At 50.8% G+C, this 24,405-nt stretch overlaps 1 protein-coding gene across 3 annotated transcripts in view; it reads right to left on the bottom strand.

The window, feature by feature from the left end:
- apbb1 (amyloid beta (A4) precursor protein-binding, family B, member 1 (Fe65)) overlaps nucleotides 1-24,405 on the bottom strand; it is a 112,019-nt gene that overhangs the window by 21,628 nt on the left and 65,986 nt on the right. For all 3 annotated transcript variants that reach the window (XM_063054795.1, XM_063054796.1, XM_063054797.1), the window contains 4 exons: nucleotides 20,433-20,560; nucleotides 9,505-9,619; nucleotides 9,130-9,214; nucleotides 4,092-4,175 (listed from right to left, as the gene is read on the bottom strand). In XM_063054795.1, coding sequence (XP_062910865.1) covers nucleotides 4,092-4,175; nucleotides 9,130-9,214; nucleotides 9,505-9,619; nucleotides 20,433-20,560 — 412 coding nt within the window. The remainder of the gene's footprint in view (nucleotides 1-4,091; nucleotides 4,176-9,129; nucleotides 9,215-9,504; nucleotides 9,620-20,432; nucleotides 20,561-24,405) is intronic.

The following is a 24,405-nucleotide window of genomic DNA, read 5'->3' as shown; positions in this document are numbered from 1 at the left end:
GAGGTGGTACACTTTGGAAGGACAAACTCCAAGGCAGAGTACAAAGTAAATGGCAGGATACTTGGTAGTGTGGAGGAGCAGAGGGATCTGGGGGTACATGTCCACAGATCCCTGAAAGTTGCCTCACAGGTAGATAGGGTAGTTAGGAAAGCTTATGGGGTGTTAGCTTTCATAAGTCGAGGGATAGAGTTTAAGAGTCGCGATGTAATGATGCAGCTCTATAAAACTCTGGTTAGGCCACACTTGGAGTACTGTGTCCAGTTCTGGTCGCCTCACTATAGAAAGGATGTGGAAGCATTGGAAACTGTACAGAGGAGATTTACCAGGATGCTGCCTGGTTTAGAGAGTATGGATTATGATCAGAGATTAAGGGAGCTAGGGCTTTACTCTTTGGAGAGAAGGAGGATGAGAGGAGACATGATAGAGGTGTACAAGATAATAAGAGGAATAGATAGAGTGGATAGCCAGCGCCTCTTCCCCAGGGCACCACTGCTCAATACAAGAGGACATCGCTTTAAGGTAAGGGGTGGGAAGTTCAAGGGGGATACTAGAGGAAGGTTTTTTACTCAGAGAGTGGTTGGTGCGTGGAATGCACTGCCTGAGTCAGTGGTGGAGGCAGATACACTAGTGAAGTTTAAGAGACTACTGGACAGGTATATGGAGGAATTTAAGGTGGGAGGGTTATCTGGGAGGCAGGGTTTGAGGGTCAGCACAACATTGTAGGCTGAAGGGCCTGTACTGTGCTGTGCTATTCTATGTTCTATGTAAGACAGAAGCAAAGTATTCATTAAGTACCTCCGCTACCTCCTCCAGCTCCATGCACACGTTTCCGCTATCACACCTGATTGGTCCAATTCTGACACGGCTCATCCTCTTGCTCTTCACATTCTTGGAGGATGCCTTGGGGTTCTTCTTAATTCTGCTCCCCAAGGCCTTCTCATGGCCCCTTCTAGCTCCTTAATTTTATTCTTGAGCTCCTTCCTGCCACCCTTGTAATTTTCTAGCGCTCTAACTGTACCTAGTTTCTTGAACCTTTTGTAAGCTTTTCTTTTCTTCTTCAGTAGATTTTCCACATCCTTTATACACCATGGTTCTTTTACCCGACCATCCTTTCCCTGCCTCAATGGAACATACCTATGCAGAACTCCATGCAAATGTTCCTGAACAATCACCACATTTCTGCCATGTACTTCCATGAGAACATTTGCTCCTAAGTTCCTACCAAATAGCATCATATTTCCCCTTACCCCAATTAAACGTCTTCACTATCCCTCTCCAATGCTATGGTAAAGGAGATAGAGTTGTGATCACTACCTCCAAAATATTCTCCCACCGAGAGATCTGACACCTGACCAGGTTCATTTCCCAATACCAGATCAAGAACAGCCTCTCCTGTAGTTGGCTTATCTACATATTGTGTCAAGAAACCCTCCTGAACACACCTAACAAACTCCACCCCATCACAACAATCCTATTATTATTGCACTGTTCCAGAATCTGCCTCCCTAATGTCTGTTACTATGGGGGGGGGGGTCTATAAAAAACACCTAGTAGAGTGCTTGTCCCTTCCCATTTCTGACTTCCACCTACAATGACTCAGTAGACAATCCCTCCATGACTTCCTCCTTTTCTGCAGCCGTGATACTATCCCTGATTAGTAATATCACTCCCTCCCTGTCCTTTTTGAAACATCCAAAGCCCAGCACATTCAGCAGCCATTCCTGCCCCTGAGTCATCCAAGTCTCTGCAATGGCCACAACGTCATAGTTCCACGTATTGATCCACGCTCTAAGCTCATCCACCTTGTTTATGATACTCCTTGCATTAAAATAAGACACATCTCAAACCATCTGCCTATCTTTCCTCACAAACTCCCTCCAAGCTGTCACTACTTGTGCCCCAACTGCCCCATCCTCTGCCTCTTCACTTCAGTTCCCACTCCCCTGCAAATCTAGTTTAAACTCTCCCCAATAGCATGAGGAAACCTTCCTCCCAGGATATCGGTTCCCTCCAGTTCAGGTGCAACCCATCCCATTTGTACAGGTCACCCCTTCCCCAGAAAAGGTTCCAATAATCCAAGAACTTGAAACCCTGCCCCCTGCACCATCTCCTCAGCCACTCGTTCATCTGCACCATCTTCCTGTTCTGACCTTCCCTGCTCATGGCACTGGGAGTAATCCGGAGGTTACCACCTTGGAGGTCCTGCCCTTCAGCCCCCTTCCCAACTCCCTGAACCTACTGTGCACAGGACCTCTACCTTCTCCAGCCTATGTCACTGGTACCAACATGTACCACGACCTCCGGCTGCTCACCCTCCCCTTCGAGAATATTCTGCAAATGTTCAGGGACATCCTGGACCCTGGCACCCGGGAGGCAACACACTATCCTGGCGTCTCTTTTGCTGCCACAGAATCTCCTATCTGTCCCCTAACTATTGTCCCCCATGACTATTGCTCTGCCTGACTTCACCCTACCCTTCTGAGGGTCAGAGCCAACCACGGTGCTGCCTTGCCCAGATAGGTCATCCCCCTCAGCAGTATCCAAAGGGGTATATCTGCTGCTGAGGGGAATGGCCACAGGGGGGCCCTGCACTGACTTCTTTCTCCCTTTACCTCTCTTGGAGATATTTAAGGCAGAGGTTGGTAGAATAAAGCAGTACATCACTCTCTGAATTCTGCATTCTGGGCGTAACTACCCGCTCAAAAGTCTTGTCTATCAATTGCTCTGCCTCCCGGGTGATCCGTAGTCAGTCCAGCTCCAGCTCCTTAATGTGGTCTTTCAGGAGCTGGAGTTCACTGCACTTCCTGCAGGTGTAATCATCAGGGAGACCATCAGGTTCCATGAATTCCACATCCTACAGGAGGAGATTTCCACTGCCATACCTGCCAACATTGTACAATGGGCAACCAAGACCAAATCTTCTGACCTGTTTCTTTGGCTTCGGCCTCCTCCCATTGAAGCCTCTTGAGTCAAAGCCTGACAACCCTACTCCCAACAATGGCTGCCCTGCTTGCCCCTGCAGTAGTTTCATTTAATTCACAGCGTGCTGTTCCCAGCACTGATTGGGCCTCTGGAGTGTCCAAATGCCTGTGAAGCTCTCCTTTCATACAAGCTTTGCCAACCTGCAAGTAACCTTGTTGCAGTGCTCTGCTCCTTCCACTGACTGGGCCTCTGGAATCAACCTCCATCTTCAATATCCCCAATGAACTGTGATGTACTGCTGTATGTTCTATCAACCTCCATCTTCAATATCCCGAATGAACTGTGATATACTGCTGTATGTTCTATCAACCTCCATCTTCAATATCCCGAATGAACTGTGATATACTGCTGTATGTTCTATCAACCTCCATCTTCAATATCCCCAGTGAACTGTGATATACTGCTGTATATTCTACCAACCTCTGCCTTCAATATCCCCAATGAACTGTGATGTACTGCTCTGATCTACCAACCTCAACAATGAACTGGCTTGCAGAGCCGTCTGTGGTAACAAATTCCACAGATTCACCACCCTCTGGCTAAAGAAATTCCTCTTAATCTCTGTTCTAAATGGACATCCCTCTATTCTGAGGCTGTGTCCTCTGGTTCTAGACTCCCCCCACCATAGGAAACAATCTCTTCACATCCACTCGATCTAGGCCTTTCAACATTCAATAGGTTTCAAAGAGATCCCCCCTTCATTCTTTTAAACTCCAGTGAGTACAGGCCCAGAGACAACAAATGCAATTCAGGTTAACCCTTTCATTCCTGGAATCGTTTTCGTGAACATCCTGTGGACCGTCTGTAATCTCAGCACATCCTTTCTTAGATAAGGGACCAAAAACTGCTCACAATACTCAAAGTGCGGTCTGATCAATAAAGCCTCAGCCTCAGGCAAAGGGAAAGACCCACTCAATGAAGAGAGATTAAAGATGAAATATTATTAGGAATTGTGGATGGAAAGAACCCACTAAATACAGTCTGAGCATCAGCGGGCCTCTGGGCTTAATGATATCTCTGTACAGACCGGCCTTATTTCTTGGGCATTTCTAAATGAGCTGTGATGAGGGTTAGAGATGAAGAAAAAGCAGTTGTGACAATCTCCTTACCGACAGGTTTGGTCACTGGGATGTTCCCCAAATACAGCACCTGGAACCTCTGGACCAGTTCATTCTTGGGCACCGGGAACTCGACTGGAGAGAGAACAGCAGAGGAGAGGTTAAACTCCATAGGAACCCACCATCTTGGGGTGTAAATGAAGAGAGTCTGGGCTTTGAGCAGATTCCCAAGGGCCAGGAGCAGGATGCCCAGTGGCAGTGACTGCCTGAGACAAGGTGTTGGCACAGGCCAGAGGGATCACCCATCTCCTGGACCGTCAGCCCTCAGAGTTAATGTTCCTGTTGTGAGCCAGAGGTTCCTTAAGGTTGTCACAGCCGGGGCTGGGGAGTGGTGTTGCTCCCACTACCTATTAAGTGCTCCAAATGGTATGGGTCTCTAAAGCCTCTGACAACCAAGTCTGGCTCCTGGTCTTCAAGTGTGGCTTAGCTACTAAGCCCACCAAAACCATTTCCACCGAAAGAAGGGGCCAAGGCAGGTCACTGGTGCCTGAAAACCAGTCGCTCCAGACAGATGGGCTCATCAGCCATGGTGGCAGCTCATCGAGGAGAAGCAAAACTCTGATCTCAACCATCAGCTGCCTTGTGGCTATACCCACTCATGGGGAAGGCTTTGGAAGTAAACCCTGAGGGAAAAATCCGGAGCTGGAGTCCCTAAGGCAGTCCTACACTGAGTTCAACACTGACTAGGAACTCCTGTGATTCCGCAGGTGCCAGATGGTATCGGTCTCGGCCATTCCCTTGGAATCATCGGCTGCATGGAGCGAGGGAGCCTGCTACATGGTCAACGGCTTGCTCTCCGTATTGTACTGCCCAGGCTTGTGCACATATAGGACGTAACCTCCATGATCCCCGATCAATGGAGGGCATCAATGTTGTGGGCAAAGCATCTGCTCCCTCCCCCCCCCCGGGGCTCAGATGTAAAGGTGAAGCCCCCTTCCCCCCTGGCTCAGATGTAAAGGTGAAGCCCCTCCCCCATCCCCCAGGCTCAGATGTAAAGGTGAAGCCCCCCCCTCCCCCCGGGCTCAGATGTAAAGGAGAAGCCCCCCCCCCCCGGGCTCAGATATAAAGGCGAGGCCCCACCCCCCCAGGCTCAGATGTAAAGGTGAAGCCCCCCCCTCCCCCCCCGGGCTCAGATGTAAAGGTGAAAAAGGTGAAGCCCCCTCCCCCCCCCGGGCTCAGATATAAAGGTGAAGCCCCCCCATCCCCCCGGGCTCAGATATAAAGGTGAAGCCCCCCCATCCCCCCGGGCTCAGATGTAAAGGTGAAGCCCCCCCCTCCCCCATCCACCGGGCTCAGATGTAAAGGTGAAGCCCCCCCTCCCCCTGGGCTCAGATGTAAAGGTGAAGCCCACCCCTCCCCCCGGGCTCAGATGTAAAGGTGAAGCCCCCCCCTCCCCCCGGGCTCAGATGTAAAGGTGAAGCCCCTCCCCCGCCTCCCGGGCTCAGATTAAAGGTGAGGCCCCCTCCCCCCCACCCGGGCTCAGATGTAAAGGTGAGGCCCTGAGGCCCCCCCCCCCCCGGTTCAGATGTAAAGGTGAGGCCCCCCCCCTCCCCCTGGGCTCAGATGTAAAGGTGAAGCCCACCCTTCCCCCCGGGCTCAGATGTAAAGGTGAAGCCCCCCCCTCCCCCCGGGCTCAGATGTAAAGGTGAAGCCCCTCCCCCGCCTCCCGGGATCAGATGTAAAGGTGAGGCCCCCTCCCCCCCCACCCGGGCTCAGATGTAAAGGTGAGGCCCCCTCCCCCCTGGGCTCAGATGTAAAGGTGAGGCCCCGCCCCCCCCCAGGCTCAGATGTAAAGGTGAGGCCCTGAGGCCCCCACCCCCCCGGTTCAGATGTAAAGGTGAGGCCCCCCCACTCCCCGGTTCAGATGTAAAGGTGAGGCCCTGAGGCCCCCACCGGGCTCAGATGTAAAGGTGAAGCCCCACCCTCCCCCCGGGCTCAGATGTAAAGGTGAAGCCCCCCCACCTCCCCCCGGGCTCAGATGTAAAGGTGAAGCCCCCTTCCCCCCCCCCCGGGCTCAGATATAAAGGTGAGGCCCCACCCCCCCCACCGGGCTCAGATGTAAAGGTGAGGCCCCCTCCCCCCCCCCGGGCTCAGATGTAAAGGTGAAGCCCCCCCCTCCCCCCCGGGCTCAGATGTAAAGGTGAAGCCCCTCCCCCATCCCCCAGGCTCAGATGTAAAGGTGAAGCCCCCCCTCCCCCCGGGCTCAGATGTAAAGGCAAGGCCCCACCCCCCCAGGCTCAGATGTAAAGGTGAAGCCCCCCCCCTCCCCCCGGGCTCAGATGTAAAGGTGAAAAAGGTGAAGCCCCCTCCCCCCCGGGCTCAGATATAAAGGTGAAGCCCCCCCATCCCCCCGGGCTCAGATGTAAAGGTGAAGCCCCCCCCCTCCCCCGGGCTCAGATGTAAAGGTGAAGCCCCCCCTCCCCCCCGGGCTCAGATGTAAAGGTGAAGCCCCCCCCCCTCCCCCCGGGCTCAGATGTAAAGGTGAAGCCCCTCGCCCGCCTCCCGGGCTCAGATTAAAGGTGAGGCCCCCTCCCCCCCCACCCGGGCTCAGATGTAAAGGTGAGGCCCTGAGGCCCTGAGGCCCCCACCCCCCCCCCCGGTTCAGATGTAAAGGTGAGGCCCTGAGGCCCCCACCGGGCTCAGATGTAAAGGTGAAGCCCCTCCCCCGCCTCCCGGGCCCAGATGTAAAGGTGAGGCCCCCTCCCCCCCCCCACCCGGGCTCAGATGTAAAGGTGAGGCCCCCTCCCCCCCCCACCCGGGCTCAGATGTAAAGGTGAAGCCCCCCCATCCCCCCGGGCTCAGATGTAAAGGTGAGGCCCCCTCCCCCCCCCCATCCACCGGGCTCAGATGTAAAGGTGAAGCCCCCCCATCCCCCCGGGCTCAGATGTAAAGGTGAAGCCCCCCCCTCCCCCATCCACCGGGCTCAGATGTAAAGGTGAAGCCCCCCCTCCCCCCGGGCTCAGATGTAAAGGTGAAGCCCCCCCCTCCCCCCGGGCTCAGATGTAAAGGTGAAGTCCCCCCCTCCCCCCGGGCTCAGATGTAAAGGTGAAGCCCCTCCCCCGCCTCCCGGGCTCAGATGTAAAGGTGAGGCCCCCTCCCCCCCACCCGGGCTCAGATGTAAAGGTGAGGCCCTGAGGCCCCCACCCCCCCCCCCGGTTCAGATGTAAAGGTGAGGCCCTGAGGCCCCCACCGGGCTCAGATGTAAAGGTGAGGCCCCTCCCCTCCCGGGCTCAGATGTAAAGGTGAGGCCCCCCCCCCCCGAGCTCAGATGTAAAGGTGAAGCCCCTCCCCCGCCTCCCGGGCTCAGATGTAAAGGTGAGGCCCCCTCCCCCCTGGGCTCAGATGTAAAGGTGAGGCCCCGCCCCCCCCCCAGGCTCAGATGTAAAGGTGAGGCCCCGCCCCCCCCCCCCAGGCTCAGATGTAAAGGTGAGGCCCTGAGGCCCCCACCCCCCCGGTTCAGATGTAAAGATGAGGCCCCCCCACTACCCGGTTCAGATGTAAAGGTGAGGCCCTGAGGCCCCCACCGGGCTCAGATGTAAAGGTGAAGCCCCCCCACCTCCCCCCGGGCTCAGATGTAAAGATGAAGCCCCCTCCCCCCCCCCGGGCTCAGATATAAAGGTGAGGCCCCACCCCCCCCACCGGGCTCAGATGTAAAGGTGAAGCCCCCCCCCCATCCCCCCGGGCTCAGATGTAAAGGTGAGGCCCCCCCTCCCCCCGGGCTCAGATGTAAAGGTGAAGCCCCACCCTCCCCCCGGGCTCAGATGTAAAGGTGAAGCCCCCTCCCCCCACCGGGCTCAGATATAAAGGTGAGGCCCCCCCCCCCGGGCTCAGATGTAAAGGTGAGGCCCCCCCCCCCAGGCTCAGATGTAAAGGTGAAGCCCCCCCTCCCCCATCCGCCGGGCTCAGATGTAAAGGTGAAGCCCCCCCCCTCCCCCCGGGCGCAGATGTAAAGGTGAAGCCCCCCCCCTCCCCCCGGGCTCAGATGTAAAGGTGAAGCCCCCCCCCTCCCCCCGGGCTCAGATGTAAAGGTGAAGCCCCCATCCTCCCCCCGGGCTCAGATGTAAAGGTGAAGCCCCCCCCTCCCCCCGGGCTCAGATATAAAGGTGAGGCCCCCCGCCCCACCCCCCCCGGGCTCAGATGTAAAGGTGAGGAGCCCCCGTGGCTTGGACGTAGTGAGTGGCTCAGATGCAATTGGGAGGTCATGGTACCGCATGGGTGGCGTGGTAACGTAGTGGTCGGCGTTGCGCCAGGAACCCGGGTTCAATTCCACTGCCAGCTGTAAGGAGTTCTTTCATTTCTTCCTGTGCCTACGAGTCTTCTCCAGGTACCCTGGTTTCCTCCCACATTCCAAAGACGCCCGGGTTAGCAAGTTGTGGACAGGCTATGCTGGCAGTGCCCATTTGAATACACATTTACTCTGAACAGTTACAGCAGCAATCTTAACTGAGATCAGCAAGGAGGACGTACAGCACTGTGTAAAAGTTTTCCGCACCCTAGATGTTTAACCTGGTTTTAGGTAGTATGACCTGATCTCAAAAATCATTGAGACTGTGCGGGATTACCAGGAGAGAAAGAAGCAAGTGAGACAGACACTGAAGAACTGTGGCAAGTTCACCAAGATGCTTGGAACAACCTACCAGCCGGCTTTCTATTAAAGCTGCACGACTGTGTACCTAAGAGAACTGATGCAGCTTTAAAGGCAAGGGTTGGTCATGCCAAACTACTGATTTGATTTAGTAATTTTTTGATATCTAGAAACTTTTCATTATTTTGAAAGCATCTTCACTTTACAGAATTTGTTTCACATGTGCCGACGGTTTCTTCACAGCACCGTAGGAACTCCTGTGCCCTACACAGACAGACAGACACACAACTCAGCTGGGATGGACCCGAAGTTCACAACACCCCAACTCCAGCCTCTACCATTCACTCGTGTGGAGAGGCCGGGGCCATGTCCTGGGACACCGCACCAGACCAGCACTGATGGTGTCTCACTGCCCGTGGCCCTGAGTCTGCACAGGCATCCTACCTTGGAAGGGGACGTCAACAAGTTTGGAATGGTCGAAGAGCAATCCATTCATCGAGGACTTAGTATCCTTCCTATCCGCCATAATCTGTGGTGAGAGAACAGAGCAGTGAATAAGGGAGGTTGTGCGAGTCAGTGGAGGAGAGAAAGCTGAAGGAAGGAAGGATGAGGAGATGGGAGAATGAGGGCATACAGGAGGGGAGGGGAGAGTGAGGGAAGAGGGAGATGGACATGATGAGAGAATAGAGGAAGGGGAGGGTGAAGGTATAGGGAGAGAAAAGAGGGAGTGGAGGGACACGTGGATTAGATGGAGGGCAGAGAGAGATGGGGAGGGGAGGATGAAGATATAGGGGGAGGGAGTGAAGTGCTATACAGTACCTTGGAGCAGACTTCATGCAGCCGGGTGGCAATGGCCTTGGCTGGGCTGTCACAGCGGAACACGTGACACTTAAGCACTCGGGTCAGACGGTCCCTCGCCACATAGGCGAAGTCCCTGTGGGAAATACAACATGGAAGGGTCACACCCGGGGCATTCACTGTGAGACCCAGAGTGAGCAGAGCAGGTTGACAAACAAACCCAGGGGAGTAGAAACGTCATGGCTGAGCATTTACAGCTGCAATAAAGCTTCAAACAAGGTACAGTAAGGGCAGTAGAATAGCTCATCTCTCTGCCTGAGATCACCACATCAACCACAAATCATTAGCTGTAGGACAGGATGCATTACGGGAGAGCTGCACCCAGGTGGCTACACCCTGGCGGGGGACTGTGGGTTCATGGTGAGACCCCTGTGTTGACTCACATTCAGGGTGAGGTGTGGCAGCCACATGTGTCAACAGCTGGGGCAGTGGTGGTGGAAACATCGAATGGTCTTTGTGCTCCAGCTGCTGTTGGGCTACACATATCTGTCTCCCTTAGGTCCCAATGCCCACCTTCATCATCCCTCCCAAAATGTGATCCTCCCTTATCAACTCCCCCTCAGTGTGACCCTCCCTCAATACCACCCCTCCCTCAGAACCACCTAGCCCTGTGTGACCCTCCCTCAGAACCACCTCCCCCACTGTGACCCTCCCTCAATACCATCCCTCCCTCAGTGTGACCCTCCCTCGGTACCGCCCCTCCCACAGTGTGACCCTCCCTCGGTACCACCTCCCCCAGTGTGACCCTCCCTCAGTACCGCCCCTCCCCCAGTGTGACCCTCCCTCGGTGCCGCCCCTCCCACAGTGTGACCCTCCCTCAGTATCACCCCTCCCACAGAGTGACCCTCCCTCGGTACCACCTCCCACAGTGTGACCCTCCCTCGGTACCACCCCTCCACAGTGTGACCCTCCCTCAGTACCGCCCCTCCCCCAGTGTGACCCTCACTCGGTACCACCCCTCCCACAGTGTGACCCTCCCTCAGTACCACCCCTCCCACAGTGTGACCCTCCCTAGGTACCACCCCTCCCACAGAGTGACCCTCCCTCAGTACCACCTCCCACAGTGTGACCCTCCCTCAGAACCACCTCCCCCAGTGTGACCCTCCCTCAGTACCGCCCCTCCCCCAGTGCGACCCTCCCTCAGTACCACCCCTCCACAGTGTGACCCTCCCTCAGTACCACCCCTCCCACAGTGTGACCCTCCCTCAGTACCACCCCTCCACAGTGTGACCCTCCCTCGGTACTACCCCTCCCACAGTGTGACCCTCCCTCAGTGCCGCCCCTCCCCCAGTGTGACCCTCCCTCAGTGCCACCCCTCCCACAGTGTGACCCTCCCTCAGTACCACCCCCCCACAGTGTGACCCTCCCTAGGTACCACCCCTCCCACAGAGTGACCCTCCCTCAGTACCACCCCTCCCACAGTGTGACCCTCCCTCAGTACCACCCCTCCCACACTGTGACCCACTTTTGGTATCGCTGATCTAGTTAGTAAGCTGAGCTGGTGAGGCAGGAACGAATGGGTCTGGGTGACAATACGCACAGACAGACGGACACCATAGGGAGAGCTAGACTGAGTCACAGGGAGTGGAGAGGGGCCAGGGAAAAGGATTCATTCACCATCTGAACAGACACACAGTGAGTGGGTGAAATGTAATGGATCTAACAGGGAGCAAGATACAAAGGCAACAGAATATGGATAATACATCAGGAGGGCACGCACACTGCGAGACGATGCGATGGAGGAAGGCAAGTTGCAATACTGTACCTCTCACTGCATCACCGCCAGCAAAATAGGAGAGAAAAACCGTCTGATCATAACACCACCCAAAAACGTACCACACACATAATTACCCAGTTAACAACAGTCATGGAGAGATCTCTACACTGATCTGTCTCTCTTTCGGGGGAGATCTCCACACTGACCAGTGTCTCTCAGTCTCTCTCTCTCTTATGAGGGTATCTATACACTGGCTTTTGTCTCCCAATCTCTCTCAAATTGGAGTGCCCTTTGTAGGAGTGGTCCAGCTTTGGTTCACCAGGCTTGGGCAAGCACAGGAGGAGGTTCTAAGTGATTAAGAAAGTTTCTAGCAAGTTTTTTTTCCTGTTAGTGCATAGCTATTCTGCTGAGAATGGATCTGGAGATAGTGTGAGAAGTGAGAAATATGGGAGAGCTCCAGTCTCCCTGATAACTACACCTGCAAAGTGTACTGAGCTGCAGCTCCTTAGAGACTGCATTAAGGAACTGGAGATGCCACTGAATGACCTTCAGTTCATAAGGGAAATAGGGAGATGACAGATAGGAGCTACTGAGAAGCAGTCACTCCTAAGTTGCAGGAGACAGGTAAGTGGGTGATTATCATGACGGGGAAAGGAAGCCCCCTCAATAGTAGGTATACTGCTTTGGATACCGTTCAGGGGAAATGACCTACCAGGAGATCGCTGCAGTGACACATCTCTGGCACTGAGTCCGACACTGTAGTTTAGAAGGGAAGGGAGGACAAGAGTACTTGCAGTAGTGATAGCGGATTTCCATAGTTATAGGAGCAGGCACAATGGACGTGATAGAGACATCAGGATGTTATGTTGCCTGCCAGGTGCCAGGGGCAGGGATGTCTTGAATCAGGTCTACGGCATTCTAAAGGGGGAACGTGAGCAGCCAGAAGTCATGGGTACATATTGGTAACAATGAGATAGGAGGAAAAAGAAGGAGGGCCTGAAGAAAGAATTTAGAGAGATAGATAGAAAGCTGAAAAGCACGACCTCTAGGGTAGTAATCTCTGGATTGCTGACTATGCCATGCGCCAGTAAGGGCAAGAATAGGGTGATCTGGCAGATGAATGTGTGGCTGAGGAACTGGTGCAGGGACAGGGTTTCAGATTTCTGGATTATCGGCATCACTTCTGGGGAAGGTATGACCTAATCAAAAAGAATGGGTTACACTTGAATCTAAGGGGTTGTGGGCAGGTTTACTACAGCTGCTGTAGAGGGTTTAAACTAATTTGGCAGGGGAATGGCAAACTGAGTAATAGGACTGAGGATGGACCAGGTGGTATACAAGCAGAGTCAGTCTGTAGTGAGACAGTAAGGAAGGACAGGCAGATGATAGGACAAAATTGCAGTCACTGAGATGAGTTGCAGTGTAACAGGGTACAAAATCATAAAGGGTGATAAATACAGGACAGAAGATGTGCATGGCATAAGGGAGATGGTCTTGTAGTACATTTAGAGATTGGTAGGTATGATGGTTTGGGCTGAAAGATCATAGTTGGGAGCTTAACATCCAAGGATACACATTGTATTGAAAGGACAGGCAGGTAAGCAGAGGGAGTGGGTGGCTAGATTGGTAAAAAATGAAATCACATCCTTGGAAAGAGGTGACATAGGATTGGAAGATGTAGAATCCTTGCCGGTAGAGTAAAAAGACCTTAATGGGAGTTATATACAGGCCTCCGAACAGCAGCCAGGATGTGGGCTACAAATTACAATGGGAGATAGAAAAGGCATTTCAAAAGGGCAATGTTACAATAATCATGGGGGATTTCAATATGCAGGTAGATTGGGAAAATCAGGTTGGTGCTGGATCACAAGAGAGAGTATTTATAGAACGGCTACAATTTAAGAAAGAAATCAGGAGGGTTAAAAGAAGGCACGAGGTTGCTCAGCAGACAAGGTGAAGGAGAACCCCAAGGGCTTCTACAGATATTTTAAGAGCAAAAGGATAGAAAGAGATAAAATTGGTCCTCCGGAAGATCAGAATGGGAAATCTTTAATGGCATTTTTGCCTCTGTTTTACTTGGGAGATGGACAGAGTCTACAGAAGTGAGACAAAGCAGCAGCAAGGTCATGGACCATATACAGATTACAGAAGAGGAGGTGTTTGCTGTCTTGAGGCAGATTAGGGTGGACAAATCCCCAGGGTCTGACAAGGTATTCTCTTGGACCCAATGGGAGGAAAGTGCAGAAACTGCAGGGGCCCTAGCAGAGATATTTAAATCATCCTTAGAGACAGGTGAGGTAACGGACAATTGGAGGAAAGCTGCTGCTCTCCTGCTGTTAAAAAAGGCTATAAAAATAAACCAGGAAATTATGAACAAGAGAAAACCTGCAGATGCTGGAAATTTGAGCAACACACACAAAATGCTGGAGGAACTCAGCAGGCTGGAACAAGTGGGATCTCCCAGTGGCCACCCATGTTAATTCCACTTCCCAATCCCATTCCGATATGACAATCCATGGCCTCCTCCACTGTTGGGATAAGGCCACACATAGGTTGGAGGAAAAAATACCTTATATTCCGTTTGTGTAGCCTCCAACCTGATGGCATGAACATCGAATTCTCAAACCCTGTCTCCTTCACCTTTACCCATCCTTTTTTGCCTCTCTCACCTTATCCCCTCGCCTGCCCATCGCCTCCCTCGTGCTCCTCCCCGCTTTTTTCTTCCATAGCCTTCTGTCTCTTTCACCAATCAACTTCCCAGCTTTTTACATCATCCCCCCGCCCCCCCGTCCAGGTTTCACCCATCACCAGGTGTTTCTCTCTCCCCTCCACCCACCTTTTAAATATACTCCTCAGCTTTTTTTCTCCAGTCCTGCCAAAGGTTTCGGCCCCAAAAATCGACTGTACTTTTTTCCATAAAAGCTGCCTGGAGCTAGTTAGTTCCTCCCGCATTTTGTGTGTGTTACCAGGAAATTATAGGCTGGTGAGACTGACTTCAGCAGTGGGAAAGTTATTGAAAAATATTCTTTTTTTTTTTGGCGTGTGCCTGCGTGCATGAGTCCATGCGCGTGCGTCTGAGCATGTGCTTCTGTGCCTCCGTGATGATGTCTTTTTCATGGCTTTTACAAGGCGCGGAGCGAAAGAGTAAGAGAGAGAGAGATACTGTGTGGCGTGTCACTCCTCACAGAGACATTTTCGCAGTAATTTTCCCTTTATTTTACGAGGTCGAGTTGCGATCTCAACACTCAACCCGGCACGGATGGAAAGTGTACTTGGGAGCGGACCCGACTAATTTCGAACCCGGGAACCTCCGCTCCCGGGTCTGGCGCTGATGTCATTGCGCCACCAGCCGGCCCTATTGAAAAATATTCTAAGGGACAGGATATATTTGGATAGAAAGGGACTGATTAGTGATAGTCAGCACAGGTTACTGCATGGTGGGTCGTGTCTAACCAATAGAGTTTTTCGAGGAAGTTACCAGAAAAGTTGATGAAGGCAAGGCAGTAGATGTTTTCATGGACTTCACAAAGGCATTTGACATGGGAGGTTGGTGAAGGTTCAGTCGCTCAGCATTAAAGATAAGTCAGTAAATTGGCTTTGTGGGAGAAGCCAGAGAGTGGTAGTAGATGGTTGCCTCTCTGACTGGAGGCCTGTGACTAGTGGAGTGCCGTAGGGATCGGTGCTGGGTTTGTTGCTGTTTGTTATCTATGTCAATGATCTGGATGTTAACGTGGTTAACTGGGTAGGCACATTTGCAGATGATACCAGGATTGGGGGGTGCAGTAGACAGCGATGAAGACTATCAAAGCTTGCAGCAAGATCTGGACCAGCTGGAAAAATGGGCTGAAAAATGGCAGATGGAATTTAATGCAGACAAGTGCGAGGTGTTGCACTTTGGGAGAACCAGCCAGGTTAGGTCTTACACAGTGAACGGTAAGGAGTGTGGTGGAACAAAAGGGTCTGGGAATATAGGTCATTAAAAGTTCATTAAAAGTGGCGTCACAGGTAGGTGGGGTTGTAAAGAAAGCTTTTGGCACATTTGTCTTCATAAATCAAAGTATCGTATAGAAAATGGGATGTTATGTTGAAGTTGTACAAGATATTGGTGAGGTCTAATTTGGAATATTGTGTGCAGCTTTGGTCACCTACCTACAGGAAAAATGTAAATAAGATTGAAAAGCTACAGAGAAAATTTACAAGGATGTTGCTGGAACTCAAGGACCTGAGTTACAGAGAAGGATTGAATATGTTAAAACTTTATTTCCTAGAACGTAGAAGATTCAGGGGAGTTTTGATAAAGGTATACAAAATCATAAGTGGTATACAAAGCAGGCTTTTTCCACTGAGGTTGGCTGAAACTACAACTGGAGGTCATGGGTTAAGGGTGAAAGGTGAAATGATTTAAAGAACCATAAGGGGAACTTCTTCATTCAGGGGGTGTAGAGACTGAACGAGCTGCCAATGCAAGTGGTGGATGCGACTTCAATTTTAACATTTGAGAGGAGTTTGGCTAGGAGTAGAATATAAAAGCAACGATGTAACTTTGAGGCTTTAGAAAGCACTGGCGAGGCCTCGCGGAGTATTGTGAGCAGTTTTGGGGCCCTTACATAAGAAAGGATGTGCTGAGATTGGAGAGGATTCAAAGGAGGTTCACAAAATGACTCTGGGATTGAAAGGCTTATCAAATGTTTGATAGCTCTCGGACTGTACTCACTGGAATTCAGAAAAATGAGGGTGGTTCTCATAGATGCCTATCGAATGTTGAAAGATGTCGATAGAGTAGATGTGGAGAGGATGCTTCCTATGGTGGGGAGTTTAAGTTCAGAGGACACAGCCTCAGAATAGAGGGATATTCATTGAGAATCGAGAGGAGGAATTTCTTTAGCCAGAGGGTGGAGAATCTGTGGAATTTGTTGCCACAGACAACTGTGGAGGGCAAGTCATTGGGTATATAAGACCATAAGACAAAGGAGCAGAATTAGGTCATCTGGCCTATCGAGTCTGCTCCGCCATTCAATCATGGCTGATCCTTTTTTCTTCTCCTCCTCAACCCCAGTTCCCGGCCTTCCAGTAACCTCTGATGCCATATCAAATCAAGAACCTATCAATGTCTGCCTTAAGTACACCCAATGACCTGGTCTCCACAGCTGCATGTGGCAACAAATTTCACAAATTCACCACCCTCTGGATAAAGAAATTTCTCCATCACATTTTTAGATGTCCCTGTATCCTGAGGCCTCTTGTCCTAAACTCTCCCACCATGGGAAACATTCTTTCCACATCTACTCTGTGTAGGCCTTTCAACATTTGAAAGGTTTCGATGAGATCTCACCCTCATCCTTCTGAATTCCAGCGAGTACAGACCCAGAGCCATCAAATGTTCCTTGTATGATAACCCTTTCATTCCCAGAATCATCCTTGTGAACCTAATCTGGACCCTCTCCAACACCAACACATTTTTTCTAAGATGAGGGGCCCAAAACTGTTCACAATACTCAAGGTGAGGCCTTACCAGTGCCTTATAAAGCCTCAGCATCACATCCTTGCTCCTGTATTCTAGACCTATTGAAATGAATGCTACATGGCATTTGCCTTCCTCACCACTGACTTGACCTGCAGGGTGTTCTGCACAAGGACTTCCAAGTGCCTCTGCATCTCAGATTCCTGGATTTTCTCTCCATTTAGAAAATAGTCTGCTCATTTATTTCTACTACCAAAGTGCATGACCATGTGTTTTCCAACATGGTATTTCATTTGCCACTTTCTTGCCCATTCTCCTAATCTAAGTTCTTCTACATCCTGACCATTTCCTCAACACTACCTGTCCCTCCACCAACCTTTGTATCATCTGCAAACCTGGCAACATCATCTAAGTCATTGATATACAGCATAAAAAGCAGTCCCAATACCGATCCCTGTGGAACACCACTAGTCACTGGCAGCCAACCAGAAAAGGATCTTCTTATTCCCACTTGCTGCCTCCTACCAATCATCCAATGTTTTAACCATATTAGTAACTTTCCTGTAATACCATGGGCTCTTAACTTGGTAAGCAGCCTCATGTGTGGCACCTTGTCAAAGGCCTGGAAGTCCAAATATACAACATCCACTGCATCCCTTTTATCTATCCTACTTGTAATCTCCTCAAAGAATTCCAACAGGTTTGTCAGGCAGGATTTTCCCTGAAGGAAGCCATGCTGACTTTGCCCTATCTTTTCCTGTGTCAGCAAATACTCCATTCACCTCCTTAACAACTGACTCCAACATCTTCCCAACCACTGAGGTTAGGCTAACTGGTCTATAATTTCCTTTACGCTGCCTTCCTCCTTTCTTAAAGAGTAGAGTAACATTTGCAATTTTCCAGTCCTCTGCCATCATGCCAGAGTCCATGATTTTTGAAAGATCATTTCTAATGCCACCACAATCTCTAATGCTAACTCTTTCAGAACCCTAGGGTGCAGTTCATCTGGTCCGGGTGACTTAGGTACCTTTAAGTCTTTCAACTTTTTGAGTGCCTTCTCTCTTGTAATAGTAACTGCACCCACTTTCTCTTCCTTCACACACATCAGGCATACTGCTAGTTACATTTAATGCAGTGGTTGATAGATTCTTGCTTAGTCAGAGCATGAAGGCAGGAGATTGGGGCTGAGGGGGAAATGGATTGGTCATGACGAAATGGCCCAATTCTACCCCTATATCTTATGGTATGTGGATGGGAGGAGCATGGAGGGCTGTGGACTGGGTGCAGGTCGATGGGACTAGACACAGATTAGATGAGCCGAAGGGCCTGTTTCTCTGCTGTAGTTTTTTATGACCTGGTTTTTTAGAGCAGAATGCTGTTGAACAGTATTTCTGGGTTGTGTGCTATGTAATGATCCAGATCTGATCAGGAAGCATAAAGTAAAATAACCCTTAGAAGACAGTGATCATAATATGATAGCGTTCACCCTGCAGTTTGAGAAGGCGAAGATAAAATCAAATGTATCAGTATCACTGAGGAGTACAGGGAATTATAGAGATAAGAGAAAGGAATAGACCAAAATTAAATGGAAGGGGACACCAGCAGGGTTGATGACAAAACATCCACGGCTGGTGTTTATGGGGGAAATTCAGAAGGCACAGGAAGATACCTCCCAGTGAAGAAGTATTCTAACAGCAGGATGAGGTAGCCATGGCTGACAAGGGAAGTGTAAGCCAACATAAAAGCAAAAGAGAAGGCATATAATAGATAAAATTAGTGGGATAGTAGAGAATCGGGACACTTTTAAAAACCAGCAGAAGGCAACTAAAAAGCCATAGAGAAAAGATGACATATGAAGGCAAGCTCGGCAATAATGTAAAAAATAAAATATGTTTTTCTTCAGATGTATAAAGAGTAAAAGCGAGACAAGAGTGGTTATCAGATCGCTGGAAAATGGCTCTGGAGAGGTAGTAATGGGGAACAAAGTAGAATGCCAGAAATGCGAGAATGTCAGGGCAGAAGTGAATGTCGCTGCTATCACTAAGCAGAAGGTGCTTGGAACGCTGGAAAGCCTTAAAGTAGATAATTCACCTGTACCAGATCAACTACACCCCAGGGTCCTGAAAGAGGTGGCTGAAGAGATTGTGGAGGCACTAGTAATCATCTTTCAAGAATTATTAGATTTTGGAATGGTGGAGGACTGGAAAATTGCAAATGTCACTCCACTCTTTGAGAAGGGAGGAAGGCAGCAGAAAAGAAATTATAAGCCAGTTAGTCTGAGCTCAGTGGTTGGGAAGATGTTGGGAGTTGTTAAGGATGAGGTTTCGGGTACTTGGAGGCACATGATAAAAAAAAAAGCCGTAGTCAGCATGGTTTCCTGTTGGAAATCTTTGAGGAAATAACAGGGAGGATAGACAAAGGCGAGTCAGTGGGTGTTATTTATTTGGATTTTCAGAAAGCCCTTGACAAGGTGCCACACGAGCGCTAAACAAGTTAACAGCCCATGGTATTATGGGAAGGTTATTAGCATGGATAGTCATAGTCATCCTTTATTGATCCCGGGGGAAATTGGTTTTCCTTACAGTTGAACCATAAATAATAAATAGTAATAGAACCATAAATAGTTAAATAGTAATATGTAAATTATGCCAGTAAATTATGAAATGTCCAGGACCAGCCTATTGGCTCAGGGTGTCTGACCCTCCGAGGGAGGAGTTGTAAAGTTTGATGGCCACAGGCAGGAATGACTTCCTATAGAAGACTGGCTGACTGGCAAAAGGCAAAGAGTGGGAATAAAGGGGCCCTTTTCTGGTTGGCTGCTGGTGACTAGTGCTGCATCACAGGGGTTGGTGGTTTTCAGGTTGTATATCGATAATTTGGATGAAAGAAGTGCTGGCTTTGTGCCCAAGTTTGTGGACAATATAAAGACAAGTGGAGGGGCACCAGTGCATGGTGGCAGTCCGCAGGAGGGATCAGCAATGGTCTGATGATGCCTAGACAGGGTGCTGTGGAAATGAGAGTCAGTTCACTAGGCCTCACATGATACCTTACTCATAAACTTACTACAATCACCCTTTTAACCCTAGGTTTTTATAAAGGTCAGAGTGCAGAGGTAACCCAGGACTCCCATGGGCCCTGTGTAACGGGACCATATGACCACAAGATGTAGGAGCAGGATTAGGCCGTTTGGCCCACTGTATCTGCTCTGCTATTCCATCATGTCTAATTTATTATCCCTTTCAACCCCATCCTCCTGCCCATAACCTTTGACACCCTGACTGTATGACATGGCCTCCACAGCTGTTTGTAGCAATGAATTCCACATATTCACCACTCCCTGGGCGAAATTCCTCAGCTCTGTTTGAAAGGGATGTTTCTCAATCTGAGACTGCGTCCTCTGGCCCTAGACTCACTCACTATTTGAAACATTTTCTCCACGTGTGTTCTGAGTACAGGGTCAGAACCATCAAACGCTCCTAATATGTTAACCCTTTCATTCCCAGAATCACATTTGGGAACCTCCTTTGGCACCTCTCCAATGCCAGCATATTTTTCTTTGATAAGGACCAGTACGAGAACACAGCTCAACAGGGCGATGGGATATTTCAGGGTGCTGGGTTAGTGACGATTTCTGGGGGGGGGGGGGGGAATATCTCGGTTTCTCAGTGTGTGTCCCCTGTGGGTTGGCGGGGGGGATGCGGATATACATACCGCCCATTGTCACGGCCGACACCCCACACACGTATGTTGACGATGGGCTGCGTGTGCAGCAAGTTGTGGCTGCCAGGGTCAACCAGGTTCAAAGTATCGTTCTCCAACAGCAGTAGCATCTCCTTCCCCTGTGGAAGAGAAAGAGTCGCAGTGTGAGCAAGGCTGTGTTGTCTCTCAGTCAGGTGGAGAGCAGCACAGGCAACCCTTCACTTTAACAAAACTATACAAGTTCATTTACAGAGCAATCACACAAGGTACAGACATACAGTATTTACAAAACAGAAAGTACACTCAGATTAAAATACAGTCAGCCTTCCGTATCTGTGAGTTCTGCATCCGCGGATTCAATCAACCGCGGATCGAAAATATTTGGAAAAAAAATTCCAGGAAGTTCCAAAAAGCGTAAGTTGAATTTGCCGCGCGCTGAGCACTACACTGAATCCACGCAAACGAAGTGATGTGTAGGCATACCCTGCTGTAGCCTCCCGCCATTTCACAGATCCACAGTCTCTCTCCAGCACTCGTTGTTTGCCTCGCGTCTCGTTCGTTCCCTACTTGTGTTGTGAGCGAGAGGAAGGGATGGCGGGCTGGCTACGTAAAGCGCTACAGCCTCAGGAAGTTAAAGATCTCGGGAGAATCGGGATCGGCTGATGCTGAGGCGGGATCGGCTGATGCTGAGGCAGCATCAGCGTTCCCAGAAGAGCTACGATGGTTGTGTCTGTACTGAACATGTACAGACTTTTTTTTCTTGTCATTATTCCCTAAACAATACAGTATAACAACTACTTACATAGCACTTACATTGTATTAGGTATTATAAGTAATCTAGAGATGATTTAAAGTATACGGGAAGATGTGCGTAGGTTATATGTAAATACTACGCCATCTTATATAAGGGACTTGAGCATCCGCGGATACCGAGGGACAACTGTATGGTTACTATCGTTTATAAAACAGTCATTTCCGTGGGGGGGGGGCACCACTCCCGGAAGTTCCCCACTGTACCCATCGCTCATGTAAGTCCCCCACTGTACCCATCGCGACCGCATGCTCCCTCTCCGAGGACAGCCGGGCACCGACGTATCCTCAGAAGAGGGGCAGGCGGTCGTCCCGGGCAGCAGCCTCCACTTTCCGCCACCGAGACCCATGAATGGTCATCTTGGCCAGACCCAGGACCAAGCCCACCAGGAGATCCTCCTCACGACCTGTCCCCTTCTGTACTGGGTGCCCGTATACAAGGAGCAAAGGTCTAAAGTGCAGCCAGAACCTTCGCTTTCCCCCCTCTGACTGTCACCCAACGACCTGCTTCCGACAGCCTAGGTGTGACTACCTCCCTGTAGCTCTCATCTATGACTGCCTCATTCTCCCTTATGAGTCGAAGGTCAACCAGCTGCTGCTCCAGATTCCTTACACGGTCTTCCAGATCGCCCAGCCGTATGCACTTTTGGCAGATGTGACTCTGCGGGAGAGGGGAGTTCCCCCAAGACTGCCACATCTCACATGAGAGGCACATCACTGTCTCAGGAGACATTGTAAAAACTAACGGCAAGCTAGCTTGTCCTCCGTTCTGGGACCTCTACTTTTCGTGATTTTTATTAACGACCTGGATGTGGGGGTAGAAGGGTGGGTTGGCAAGTTTGCAGACAACACAAAGGTTGGTGGTGTTGTAGATAGTGTAGAGGATTGTCGAAGTTTGCAGAGAGACATTGATAGGATGCAGAAGTGGGCTGAGAAGTGGCAGATGGAGTTCAACCCGGAGAAGTGTGAGGTGGTACACTTTGGAAGGACAAACTTCAAGGCAGAGTACAAAGTAAATGGCAGGATACTTGGTAGTGTGGAGGAGCAGAGGGATCTCGGGGTACATGTCCACAGATCCCTGAAAGTTGCCTCACAGGGGGATAGAGTAGTTAAGAAAGCTTATGGGGTGTTAGCTTTCATAAGTCGAGGGATAGAGTTTAAGAGTCGCGATGTAATGATGCAGCTCTATAAAACTCTGGTTAGGTCACACTTGGAGTACTGTGTCCATTTCTGGTCACCTCACTATAGGAAGGATGTGGAAGCATTGGAAAGGGTACAGAGGAGATTTACCAGGATGCTGCCTGGTTTAGAAAGTATGCATTATGATCAGAGATTAAGGGAGCTAGGGCTTTACTCTTTGGAGAGAAGGAGGATGAGAGGAGACATGATAGAGGTGTACAAGATAATAAGAGGAATAGATAGAGTGGATAGCCAGCGCCTCTTCCCCAGGGCACCACTGCTCAATACAAGAGTACAAGAGGACATGGCTTTAAGGTAAGGTGTGGGAAGTTCAAGGGGGATATTAGAGGAAGGTTTTTTACTCTGAGAGTGGTTGGTGCGTGGAATGCACTGTCTGAGTCAGTGGTGGAGGCAGATACACTAGTGAAGTTTGAGAGACAACTAGACAGGTATATGGAGGAATTTAAGGTGGGGGCTTATATGGGAGGCAGGGTTTGAGGGTCGGCACAACATTGTGGGCCAAAGGGCCTGTACTGTACTGTACTATTCTATGTTCTATGTAACCTCAGCAGTAGCACCCTGAGAAACTCAAACAGGGGCTGAAACCTCTGGCATTCCGTGTACAGGTGGTACACTGACACCTCCCGGCCACAGAATGGTCAGGTGGACGGGGTGTCAGTGAACCTGCTCAGGAACCTGTTGTACGGGACTGCCCAATGAAACACCTTCCACCCCAGGTCCCCACTGTACAGGGGAAGGACCCCTGTGTAAAGAGATTTCCACTGGGGACCTCCTCTGCTGCCTGACGGTAACACGGATCACCAGGGCGTGTCCGGTCAGCAGACGAAGGTGAGGAAGTGAAAGGTGAGCAGGAGCAGCCCGTACAGGAAACGCTTTGAAGCGTCACAGACGGGCACGGTGGGCATTCCCGTGAGACGGCTCCCGTTGTGTGGGACCCTCTCCCGAGTGGTATCCTGAGGCCTGGGTCAGACGAACACTTCCGGCCCATCAGGTGGTGGTGCAGTCATAACCCCACAAACCTCCTCAACACCCACCATGATAGTATTGGACCAGTTCCCCCTCGCAGCTAGAGCACCGAGCCCCACCGGCACGGGAGCACCCTGCCTGGATGAGACTAGGCCCCAGACCCTCCACAGTTCCCAAGAGAAGCAGGGTAGATCCCGCAGAGTGGCACGGCTGACGCCGCCCGCCAGGATTTGCATTCACTCCTGCGGACAGCATCCCCGGCGGAGGCTGCTCACAGTACAGGTAACTCTGCAGGGTCCTAAGGGAGAGACTGGTCACAGTACAGGTAACTCTGCAGGGTCCTGAGGCACAGAGCTGCCAGCTGGGTGCTAACACACACCAATGACTGGTTGCCCTCCACGATTGAAAGACTCAGGACTGCTGCAGAGACCCAATGCCTCCTATTGCCCCTGAAGAAGTCCACCAGCCTCTTCTGGGTCCTGGACACAAACGCTGTGGGAGGGATCAATGCAGTCAGCCAGTACCCCACCATGGAGGTGACCAGCTGATTGATCACTAAAGCCCTCCCCCAGTACGATATCGCACAAAGGAGGCCCCAGCCGGGCAGAGATCTTTGTCTCCAAATCCCGCCAGTTCACCAGCCAAGTCTTAGAAATATAGAAAACCTACAGCACAATACAGGCCCTTTGGCCCACAAAGCTGTGCCAAACATGTCCTTACCCTAGAACTACCTAGGCTTACCCATAGCCCTCTATTTTTCTAAGCTCCATGGAGTCTCTTAAAAGACCCTATCGTATCCGCCTCCACCACCGCCGCCCGCAGCCCATTCCACGCTCTCACCACTATCTGCATAAAAAAACTTACCCCTGATATCTCCTCTGTACCTAACTCCAAGCACCTTAAAACTATGCCATCTCATGCTAGCCATTTCAGCCCTGGGAAAAAGCCTCTGACTATCCACATGATCAATGCCTCTTATTATCTTGTACACCTCTATCAGGTCACCTCT

The sequence above is a fragment of the Mobula hypostoma genome, chromosome 7 (assembly GCF_963921235.1).
Source record: "Mobula hypostoma chromosome 7, sMobHyp1.1, whole genome shotgun sequence".
In the NCBI taxonomy this organism is placed as follows: domain Eukaryota; kingdom Metazoa; phylum Chordata; class Chondrichthyes; order Myliobatiformes; family Myliobatidae; genus Mobula; species Mobula hypostoma.
The sequence above is the reverse complement of the archived record's forward strand: the minus strand, read 5'-3'. Positions and strand labels throughout refer to the sequence as shown.